Source organism: Vanessa cardui, chromosome 6 (genome assembly GCF_905220365.1).
Source record: "Vanessa cardui chromosome 6, ilVanCard2.1, whole genome shotgun sequence".
NCBI classification, from domain to species: Eukaryota; Metazoa; Arthropoda; class Insecta; order Lepidoptera; family Nymphalidae; genus Vanessa; species Vanessa cardui.
In genome coordinates this window covers 9,554,744-9,566,989 of record NC_061128.1, presented here as the reverse complement: position 1 = coordinate 9,566,989, position 12,246 = coordinate 9,554,744, and the positions used below count along the sequence as shown (strand labels likewise).

The 12,246-nt window shown below is 32.0% G+C and overlaps 1 protein-coding gene across 1 annotated transcript; it reads right to left on the bottom strand.

Moving 5' to 3' along the window:
* Positions 1-3,865: 3,865 nt before the first annotated feature.
* Positions 3,866-9,536, bottom strand: LOC124530455. Its single transcript, XM_047104628.1, has 3 exons — positions 9,419-9,536; positions 4,472-4,574; positions 3,866-4,139 (listed from the first exon to the last, which is right to left on the bottom strand). Exons 1-3 carry the CDS (start codon positions 9,434-9,436, stop codon positions 4,006-4,008), a joined length of 255 nt encoding a protein of 84 aa, XP_046960584.1. The 5' UTR covers positions 9,437-9,536; the 3' UTR covers positions 3,866-4,005.
* Between the last annotated feature and the right edge of the window lie 2,710 nt (positions 9,537-12,246).

Below are 12,246 nucleotides of genomic sequence, written 5' to 3'. Positions count from 1 at the left end.
AATTTATTTGTATATACCTAAGTAAGAAAATCAAAAACACTGCCACGAGTACCAAAATATTATTTATTGAATTTGGCTTATAAAAGCACTTTCAATATGATACAGTGTTAAATTGAATGTAAAGATACCACAGGTTCGGGAAGTCAATTCTACCGGAAAGAACCGACTAGAAATACTAAAGTTACTTTTTTCCACCATTTCAATTTCACGTTTCATCTCCTAAATAATATTTTTCTGAGGAATACTTAATTACAAAGATAAAGTGAAAAAATCCTAATATTATTAGTAGCTGTCTATTTGCTTAGTAAATCCCATAATTCTCATCTATACAGAGAATAAATAAATAGGAAGGTTGATATGTACATATACTAAATACGTGTTATATTACGGAATGGATAGCTAGTTCAATGATAACTCTGAAAACCAGACTAGGTGTAGGGCTTGTCTAAAAGCATTGATTACACCCATATAATTGCAATCAATCCTTAAATTGAACCATACATTTGCATGAAGGTGATTGATATTGTATTATAATTTATTCTATTAGTAACATAATACCTTGTCCATGACATTTTTTGAGTATATATATATATATAACTCAAAAAACCGTATTATTTTTTATCTGTCATTTTTAACAATGTGTAATGCTTTTCTCCGAAGCATTATCGCGTTATAATGTATTTCCAAATATATTACATTGACCGCTAAAAAATACCGCATCCATACATGTACCGAATTACCAATGAACATACAGTTGGTAGCAGAGAAGATATTTCGTAACTTATATAAGTGACTAAAGTCTTTATCACAATACAATAAGTTTTATAATGCCATGAAGTGTTTTTATGAATGTGGACTGTAATATGAAGTCGATTATGGAATTGTCAAACACGTGCTCGCGTCACGGGAGCCACTTGAAAAGTTCTCAATGAATGTAAGAAGATTCTCCGTGTACGGAATATTTATTGCTTCTAATATATGGTTGGGATTTTCGTGTGATTTTTTTTAGTAAAATAACAAATTCATTCAACTTATTCTTAAGTAGTACACATGGATGTTGGTTTCGGGTTAGTAAGTTAGTGGGTATGAAGTATGTTAAGTTGGTCAGATTCTGATTTCGTTTACCTACCCTCAGTTTAAAGTCATAAAATTGATATATTATTGTTACTACGTGATGGTACGGATTTTTGCAAGCCCTGGTAGATACCATCTACTCATACGTTCTGCCGTAAAACAATACATAGTCGTTTTGTGTTTAATATACATTGAATAAATAAATACCAAAACTATTTTCCTTGATAGGAGATAGATCGACAATATAAAGAACATCTAACCACCATCATTCACCATATCCCACCAGGACCACCTTTTATCAAAAGAGATAAAGAAACCCATGGTGACCTCAGTATTTTATGTGTAGCTAAAAGAAATATGCTCGTCATTTTGTTTGCTGACATAATATAGTTACTAGGCCTACCGTTACGCATCGTCACTCACTTGCGAGTGTACCATTAGATTACCTAAACTCAGTAATGAACGCCTGTTGGTAACACAAAACCGATAATCTGAATTTATCACGTTTCAAAACTAGCAATATGCTACTATTTTTATTTTGTAACGGATCTATTCTGAAATCAGTGTTATATTTATTATATAGTTATAAATCAACACTTTTACTATAATTGTGTAAGTACTGATGTCTGTTGTAGCGTGAAAAGTTACGTGCGACATTTATTATAATATTCATAATTTATATATATATAATAATTGAATATATACCGAGTCAGTTGTGGCCTTTTGACTAGAGCGATACGAAATTGACTAGTATAAAATCGCATTGCTAAAACTCAATAAAGTTCAATTGTGCTTATGGATAATTATTTTTAATATGTGGCGAGTATTCCCATTAATTAAGAATTATTAATAATATAGTATGTAGCTGCGCTATAATCTATGTAGTTGTATAGTCGCTTGTAATGCGTTAATCTAGGGTTTGTGTATTCCTACATTATGTCGTGATCAGTAACTTAAAGGAAGAGTGTGTAAAAGATTTAACAAAAAATCTTATACATTTATGTTTAATGCAATTTCAACTCATTATAACATAAAATCATTTACTTGGTGGCAGGGCCTTGTGCAAGCTCGTCTGGGTAGGTACCACCCACTCATCAATTATTCTACCGCCAGATAACAGTACCTACTCAGTATTGTTGTGTTCCGGTTTGAAGGGTGAGTGAGCCAGTGTAACTACAGGCTCAAGAGACATAACAGCTTAGTTCCCAAGGTTGGTGGCCCATATGCTCGTCCGCCAACCTATACCATAAAAAAATCGCAGTAATAGATTTAACCATTGCTACGATTATAATAATAATAAGTATTTTATTTTATCCGCAACAGCTTACCGGATACCTGCGGGCTGAGAGACTTCGCGTTTTATATAGCCTTTTCTATATAGATATTTCCAGTGGCGTAGCTATCGTAGGGCCAGATGGTGCTTTGCGCCAGGGCCCCGGGGTACTGGGGGCCCTCTTAACTAAACCTTAAGCTTCTGAAGCTAGAAAATCATGACCCTGAGCGCAAGATTTCTTATATGGTATCTATAATTTTAAAGACTAATTATTATTAGTTAAAGAGTGTTCGGAAAGAGGGGGTGAGGGACCGATTCTTTTTCAATGCACCCGAGGCCCTTTATCACCTAGCTACGCCACTGGGTCTTAATAAAAATAATTTTAAAACATATTTAACTATAATAAAATCTGCAATGTACATAAATAGTTGATTATAATTTCTTTTGAAACGTGCGTATCAACTGTCAATAGCGGTTTGGTCAAGAGACCATAAGTCTACAAGCATAATACTCGTATTGTATTTTGAATATTCCCACGAGTGTCCAATACTATTGTCATGTAACAAATTACATGTTAATTTCAAATCACATTGATATTTATATTGATGGATGACACTTATATTGTACATAGTTACTGGATAATGTACTTGTATAGACCAGGGACGTTTCAAAACGAAAATACACTGTAGGTATTTGTGAATATTATAAGTAACTTCGCTATGAAATTAAACCATCGCATATATTATGGTAAAAACTGCTCTCTTTGTTCCGTTAACCAATAAAAATCTTAAAAATATAAAACATATTTTTAAGATTTTTAACGTTCAAAAACTATGACTTTTCAAACTCTGTGTATGAAATTATCTTATTTCATGAAAATAACTTCATATAATTGTAAAGTAAAGCAGGATGACAATTAGCAATCCCCGCTCGCAATCAAATAAAATCATATTGAAAGACTTTTCATTGACTTTTTTTCAAATTACCCTTTGTTTCTTAGACTTAAGAAACCGGTTTTACTTAATTGTAGGATACATACCTATGTTTATAAAATGTGCAGTTGGTAACAAATTAAAATTGAATCGGAAGTAGCTGCGCGCATAAGCTTACTTAGAGATTAGTTTAAATTATTAAGTGGACACTTAATAATTTAAACTAATCTCTAAGAAGCTGTGCTAAAAAGTTTTAATGATGATCATCTTTATTTTTTTCACACGCTTGAAGTAAAAATTACAAATCACAACATCAAATACATAAGTACTTTGATTGTAATCACATAGTTTAGAGATTTATTTCTGGATAGCCAGTGAGGTGAGGTCAAGCTCTTTGTCATGTTAGAAATATGAGGAATGTCAGCTGCCAAGAAATAGATGACAGATGGTGTCGCAGCCTATGAAATATTATAAAAATAAATATACGATAATCTAGCTATCGATTTGTTGTATTGACGATGACGATGACCCCGACACAAACAATCATGCCAGCTTATAATTAATGAAATATATATAGTAAAAAATATTTTACTAAAATTATGTATATTTAACAATCACTTAATTATGTAACATGAATACTCAAAACAAATAAAATATATTTGCCGAGAGCATGAATAAAAAACTATATAAAAATAAATTAAATATATCTATTATCAGCGCCATCTATTATAAAAACTGTTCAATCGGCGCGTAATTTATTGCAGCGGCGCTGTGCAAGTTTCCTCCTCGTCCGATAGATGGCCCTTGCTGTCTGAAGTATTCAGCTACGTTGCCGCTCATACTGCCATAGGGAATGCCACCTATAAAGGTAATAAATGTTACAAATATGTTGTTTTACATGTCAGGACAGAGCTTTACTTATCCAAATATTTGTCATCTTTGTAAGAAAATTGATGAGACCGCGATGGTCTAGTGAGAAAAAATGCCTTAGCCCAGCTGTGTTAGTCTGTTACTTTTTTACCACGCTCTCGAAATTGTGGATTAGGTATTTCATTCGCTTTGTACTAAGTACGTGTAATATACTAACTATTTAAAAAGGTATGATAAAAGTATGTCGCATTATACGTTGGTAAGATTTTTAAATTTAGCTTCTGTGGTAGATTATATTAAATACTCTTAAAATAAATATTACCATATGAAAGTCCCGGTCCAGGTAGCGGAGCATGGCCCGCGCTGTCTGGTCTCGCCTCGCAGAACACGAACACAGCGTACGAAACGAAAATCAAAACCAATATCTGTAACGTATACAAAAAAATATATATGATAAATAATGAATCTTGACTCCACAAAACAGATTTCACTCATGGTATTAATCCAGGAATGCTCTACATGTTTCGTAATATCGGATTAATGAATAATAATTTAATAAACAATAATAACAAACGTGGAAACTAATGTTTATATTTCTTATAAATACGTTATACTTGTCTTGGTAGAGTCGAGATGGCCCAGTGGTCAGAACGCGCGCATCTTAACCGATGATTGTGGGTTCAAACCCAGGCAAGCACCGCTGATTCATGTGCTTAATTTGTCTTTATAATTCATCTCGTGCTCAGCGGTGAAGGAAAGCATCGTGAGGAAACCTGCATGTGACAAATTTTATAGAAATTCTGCCACATGTGTATTCCACGAACCCGCATTGGGACAGCGTGGTGGAATGTGTTCCAAACCTTCTCCTCAAAGGGAGAGGAGGCCTTTAGCCCAGCTGTGGGAATTTACAGGCTGTTGTTATTGTTGTCTTGGTAATTAAACGCTTTTTTACTGGAATAGTGTCCTGGTAAAGATGTCATAAGAGTTTCTTTTTAGAACCGTACTAGCTAGATAGGTCGTATATTAAGTAAGTACCACTATTTTCTTCTTGAAGAGAAAACCTTCAAAAAGATATCCGTGCCAATTGGAGACGGAAACTGGATTATGTGGGATGCTAACCTAGTACCTTCAAAGCCTACGAGATTTAAATCGAACTTGCATCATCCACAAGGCTAAGTAAATCATTAAGCCATTGAAGTTATATCTATTAATCGCGTGAACAACCTTTTATTCCTATATAAGGCATGAAGTGACCTAATTTCTATATTAATTTTTACATCAGACCATGAACGTACAAACAATGTCATATAACGTAACAATAAACTTACATAAGATTATATATCTCAACGGTGACGACGTGTATCTTAAGACCTTAGCTAAACTACATACAGCCTCATAGTACACAGAACAAAAACAAGTATAGAAGTAGCATTCGATATATCGATAAAGATCGGAATGTCGTACTTTATCAATATATCAAAATGATGAAAACCGATTCCCGCGTGAACACCATTATCTATAAAAACCGTAAGAAAACTTTTGTTGGCTTAAAAATATTTTTTCGTATTTGCTGTTATAAGAGCAACAGACAGTCCAGTGACAGACGGACATCGGAGTCTTAGTAATAGTCCTGTTAAGCTCTCTGGTTTGGCGCAAAAATAAGAATGGTCCCATTGACCTCTTTGGTTCGGTACGAACTCTAAAAAGAAGTCATTTTTTAACAACTTCAAAGCTATGACATTTTACCATTTGGATTAATCAATAATATAGATATTATATATACATTTTTATTACAAAACTTCTAACCAGTTAAAAAATCATAGTAGTATATATGAACGTCTTGGTGTGTCTGATTATCTTATGGTGCTACTAATACAATTATTACATTCTGTCTCGGTCCAAACGTACTTATAAAATATTTGCTGTTATTTAAACTCTATATTATTTCTATTAAACTTTTTGCGCTAAGTAAAACTCCACGAGTTAGTTAACGATTGACATTAATGGTAATGACATTTACTGGAACAAACCTTGGCTAGTTGGAGATAACTATAAGTAAAATATAAAGAGTGTTGTTTATTTGGATCAATCTTTTGGGCCAATATTTGAAAATTGTTCAATTGTAGCTGGCTCTATATCCAATAGATATGTTCCAATCTTTCACATACGGAGAGGAGGTCTCATTCTAGATGTGGAAGCTTTAAAGGCTGTTACTTTAACTGTGGTGTAATCTTTTCAGTGTTTCTAGATTTTAATTTTGACTCGTTTGTCTAATAGCTAATATAGAGAAGTGTTCCTTTGAAGCCCTGATCGGGGGAATAAGATATGAGATTGTCATCCACATATGCAGGAATAGAGATAATAATGATACATGAGCTACATTTATCTGTCAGCAATGTTTGGGGCGGCCAGGCGTAGTCGTTAAATCTTGCTAGTGCGAAAAGCACTTTTCTGGTGGTTGTTTTAGCAGAATTTGTGTAGCCTTTGACAACAATTATAACCCAATTCTAAAAACCATTTTGTGGAATGTAAGCGGTAATTGAATTATATTGACTTAACCTAGAAATCGAACCTTGAACTTAAGGCTTATGTACAATGCCAGCAACTATTGCGAATATAAATATTAATACTTTACTTCCTGCTTAAAATAATTATAGTTTCGAATTTTATTAAACATTTAAAGATTAAGAAAGGAATTGCAGCACAAAAAGTATAAGTAAATTTAAATGGAAATATAAAAAATCAACAAAAATAAATCAGAATATTTTATTGTTCTGGTTTCATTAAAAATAAATAAATTGGACGTAATTGTTTTACTTACTTTGTACGATTACTTTTCGAGGCGACGCGTCACTACATATTTTATTGTGAGTGCACTTCACACTGAGCCCAACAATTGTACATACAACAACAGCCTGTAAATTTCCCACTGTTGGGCTAAGGCCCTTTGAGAAGAAGGTTTGAAACATATGCCACCACGCTGTTCCAATGCGATGAATTATAAGTACAAATTAAACACATGAATATTCAGTGGTACTTGCATGGGTTTGAACAAATCAGTCATCGGTTCAGATGCACGATTTCTAAATACTGGGCCATCTCGCCACTACTAACTCACACTCACATTTCCGATTCTATTTCTATTTGAGTTCGACTCTCACAATAATAAACCTCAATTAATCGTAGGTGAGTACCAATTTCGATTTATTTATGTCGAAGTAGAGCTCAATAAAACTACTAAGTATCGGTAAACTTTTAAGTACTGATATGAAATATTATTTGTACTACGCTTTTTAATCTCAATAAAAAACTGTAACCTAAATTTGTACTACGCATTTTTTAAGACTCAATAAAATACTATAATCTAATATAAAAAATTAAAACAAATTCTACGAAATCTTACGAAGCTCACTTAGCTTATTATGGAAATATGTATTCGAATATAAATCGTAATAAAAATAGCAATCATTAGAAGACGAACATAATCCTCTTCATATGGACATATTATTTGACACACATACACTCGCTATTTTTGGCTTGCATTTTACTAAAATAAGGTTTTAGTACAAAAGTGGTATTTGATTAAAATTATTCATCCTCTGATATGTAATTTTTATGGTCAGGATGATTCAGATTACTTGTAACGTATTTGCACATTGCTACACGTCCCAGCCCATGAGTACAGTTAAGGTATATTACAAATTTTAGATTATTGAACAAACATAAAAAGAAACTTATTTTATTTTTTCCTTTTAATTTAATTTCTTAATGTTTCTGTACTATAACAGACATGTTTAATCTCAGAGTATAGATTTATTTTATGCTATGTACACTATGTGAAGATAATAAAAGACAATGTATGCGAAAATAATACAGCATTGTCACAATGTTAAACACTATTATAATTATAATAATACTTTTGTTATTTTATAAGATTGTCCGACCATTTCCAGACACCGGTAAAATTAAATTTTATATGAGTACATTTCTCTATAAGTGCGCGAGTCCTATCATAGACAGAATTCAATTTTTACAAGCCGACGAATTCGCGACGAAGCTTTCTAGTTATTTATGAATATATAATATTTTCGGGTTATAGCAAAACAAGTTTAACACAAGTTGCTCTCTACCCTTCTGTTTCTATAATATAACAAAATCAAATACGATCGGAACTAAAACAAGCTCACCACTTAGTCCTGAGTTTTTCAGTGCTACTAAGTATTTACTGACCCTAATTTCAATACACAGTTAGAGGTGATCAGATGAGCTCGTAAATAGTGGTAGTTTTACTCAGTAGTCACTTTACATACAAACATAATACTGAAACTCATGTCATCACATTAAACAATATTAATAAACGAAATTTCTTCCGACACTTGAAGGTTTCCTCACGATACTGCCCTTCACCATCGCACAACGTGATTAATAACACACACTTAATATATTGACAAACTCAATCGTGCCTTTCCTTTAAATCAACCTTAGATAGCGTTCCAAATGCTTAATCTGTAATGTATCATAAAAGTACAATCACAGACAGATACAGATCAGTGGGGTCAAGAATATTACATTTAGTCTAACAAACTATATAAATAGCACTAAAAGTAAGGTTGTTAAAAATAATTATATTACTTATATAATATAAATAAGTAGTTGTAAGTAGATCTATGTAATATGAAAATATAAATTGCGTTTTACGAAAAAGATAAACTTGTAAATAATCGATATTTTAATTACTCTCGGTAATGACAGGACACAAAATAAAATGATTATTAATAATAAGTTCACTATAAAATAAAACTTTAAGTCAAATAAGGGACAGTAATAAATCCTGTCCTAACTTTGAGAAGAGGCAGCAGCCAACAATGCTGGAGATATAACAATACACAAATGTATTCTCAAACGTGGATACAGTGCTTCTCTGAGTACAAAAAACCAAGTGCATAAATCTAGGCCTCTACTACGAATTTTATACATAAAATAATTCTTATTGATCCAGTTACTCAAACAGAATCATTCTTTCAGATTTATTTATACTTGAACGACACCAGGGATTGGTGTATTTAAATTCTATATTACATTTTTTTCATGTGGTCATAGAAAATGGATCCTGAGGTTCACTGACTATCGCTAGAGCTTCGCTCCTTACTTTAACACGAACTGGATTCTTGGACAATGGCTACTTAAAAAAGATACTTTACACAAAATTATATTCATTGTCGCCCTATTAGCACTGCCTTAAATTAAATATAGATAAAATTCAACGAACCTGTTTAATCGCGAGCATGGTGGTCACGGGCTGTTTATACTGACACTAGATATTAAATAAACAACGCGCGCGGTGCCTGCGCTCTATTTATACAGAAAGATGCGACCCTCGAATGAGTAACTTATTCTGATTTTCATATGCACTTATATTTAATTAAATTTTCGGGAAAATTATTCATTCATTCGTTCGTAGCAACACATTACAATATTAATTATTATTAATAGTATTTCTTAATAATTGTAATCTTACATATTAATAACGTAAGTCGAATTTTGTCCCAATGATTATGGAACGATAGCTGCACTTAAAGAACCCACTAGGCGAACTAAAAATATATATTTCAGTAGGTTTACTATATCATCGACCGTGACTGTAATTGTTTAAAATCAATCAATAAAAAAACTTGATCACGACCAATGGATACATTAACGGTTTTGGATACATAATTGGTTTTGTAAAGATATACCTATTTGATTCATTTAGAAAAATAAGAAAAACACTATGCGTGTATTTCTAAAACAAACTGCCCGACAAATTTGTATTGAAAAATTCATATTCATTCAGACATACGATTTTCCACACCTAAAGTTAAAACTTCCAAAAAATATTCATAGGTATATACCAATTTTTAAGTAGTGTATATTTGATAAACAAAACGATTTTATAAGTACAGATTTACAAAAAATAACCAACATCCAAATGGTTGTATTAACACAGCCTATATTGTAGTATAATATTTACGTTACTATAAAAATATTTCGTTCTATATTTAAATATATTTTTACAGCCTCAACGTGTATGCACTAACAAAGCTATTTTAACATTCAGAAAGTCATTTAAAAGCTTTACAAGGATTTATATGTAAATTGGATGATTATTATCCATAATCAAAATATAAATTTGAAAGTAAGTCTATCTGTCTGTTACTCTTGCATGGCTAAATCACTTAAGCGATTTTGATGTAATGAGCTTCATATATTGAGCTTTGAATAGGAGTAAGATTAAACCTCAAGGAAAGATATGTATATTTTTATGTGCCCATTAAAATAGGGATGATGTTTTGTTTGATCAAAATAATTGCTTAGAAAATTGTTTTGAATAAAAGTTTTAAAAGATCGTTGCTTAGGACAGTGTACAACGTGTATTTAATATCCGTCATCATAAAAAATAACATAACAAGGACTTTCGTTAAAGCATGAATGTTGTAGATAGCTTAACTTTTAGCTCGAGTTTGTATTCATATGATTAAATATGACGAATCACATAAATAACATTGATAAAAAGCAAACTTTTTAATTACGCTATAGTTCAAATAAACTAGCTAAATAAAATCGCTTCTCAGTGTGTTGTAAAAGGCCGCTTCTAACATCATTATGTAGAAACTTCTTGGACAGCTCAAGTTTACGATTACGTCTTTCGTTGTTCTAAGTCTGAATTATTAAAAATTATATTCTAAATGAATGACGATAGTGAACGACTCGGATTTATGAATAATTACTTTCCCTTTTTATATCGTATTATAGCGAATGTTATGTTATGTATTTTGCAGCTGTATTTTTACGATAGGCAAATAAACTGGATATATGACGTAATTAATTTTATGTAACTCTAAAAAATATTTAACGAAATCTAAGATTCATATTGTTCAGTAACCCATTGAATATAAAATAATTTGATCTATCATAAATACCCTTTGCTCGAAATTATGGTTTTGGTTGAATTTTCGGCTAACTCATATAATATTTATTCTATTTTAGGGGTCATCTCGGCTCTTATATTTATATACTAATTTATATCCTACCAATCTAAATGAAGGTTACCTAATAAAGAAATTTGATAATCTTGTTGCTTACTTACAACGCTTACTTATAATCATTTTTAACTCATAGTACATGTTAGCAAAAATCACCGCTAAACTAAGCAGCTCTCTTCAAATGAGACTTAATTTGAATAAGTTTTCTCAAGTAATGTCCACTTGTCAAGTTTACGACGCCATGTGTCCGGAATATTCTAAATTCAAAAACAAAATTCTATTTCCATTATACGATAGACTTTATTGCCATTGATTTTATGTGTCAATTACAAAATAATATCTAACTAGAGTTAAAGAACCTATGTTATTATAATATTTAGCACATGTCACTTCTACTTCAGTTATGAGGCTAGTAAAAAGCCTTGACAAACAAATTCCAACAGCTAATACCACAGTTAAGCTTGTACTTATTAAGCAAGCTCTACATAATATGAATATCAAGCGATACGAACGTTAGTTTGTTTTTACGGTAATTTAAATCTATAACAGCTTATCTGTTAATATAAACAATTTGTAGATAAAGACGACTAGTAATCACCGCCCTATACTTTGAATATTAAGAAATATTAACTTATAACTTGGTGGTAGGGCTTTGTGCAAGCCTGTCTGGGTAGGTACCACCCACTCATCAGTTATACTACCGCCAAAAACATACTGAGTACAGTATTGTTGAATTTCGGTTTGAAGGGTGAGTGAGCCAGTGTAACTACAGGCACAAGGGACATGAAATCTTAGTAGTAGGTTGGTAGCACATTGACGATGTAAAGAATTGTAATATTTCTTACAGCGTCATTGTCTATGGGTGTTGGTGACCACTTCCCATTAGGTGGCCCATATGCTCGTCCGCCAAAAAATTTCATAAAAAAAATAACATAATTAAGACGGGAATTGAGATGTTATATCCCTTGTGCCTTTAGTTACACTGGCACAACTGGCTGTCAAATCGGAATCGGATCAACAATACTTAGAATTCATGTTTGAATATGTAATGTGTTGGTTTTATATGTATTTACCA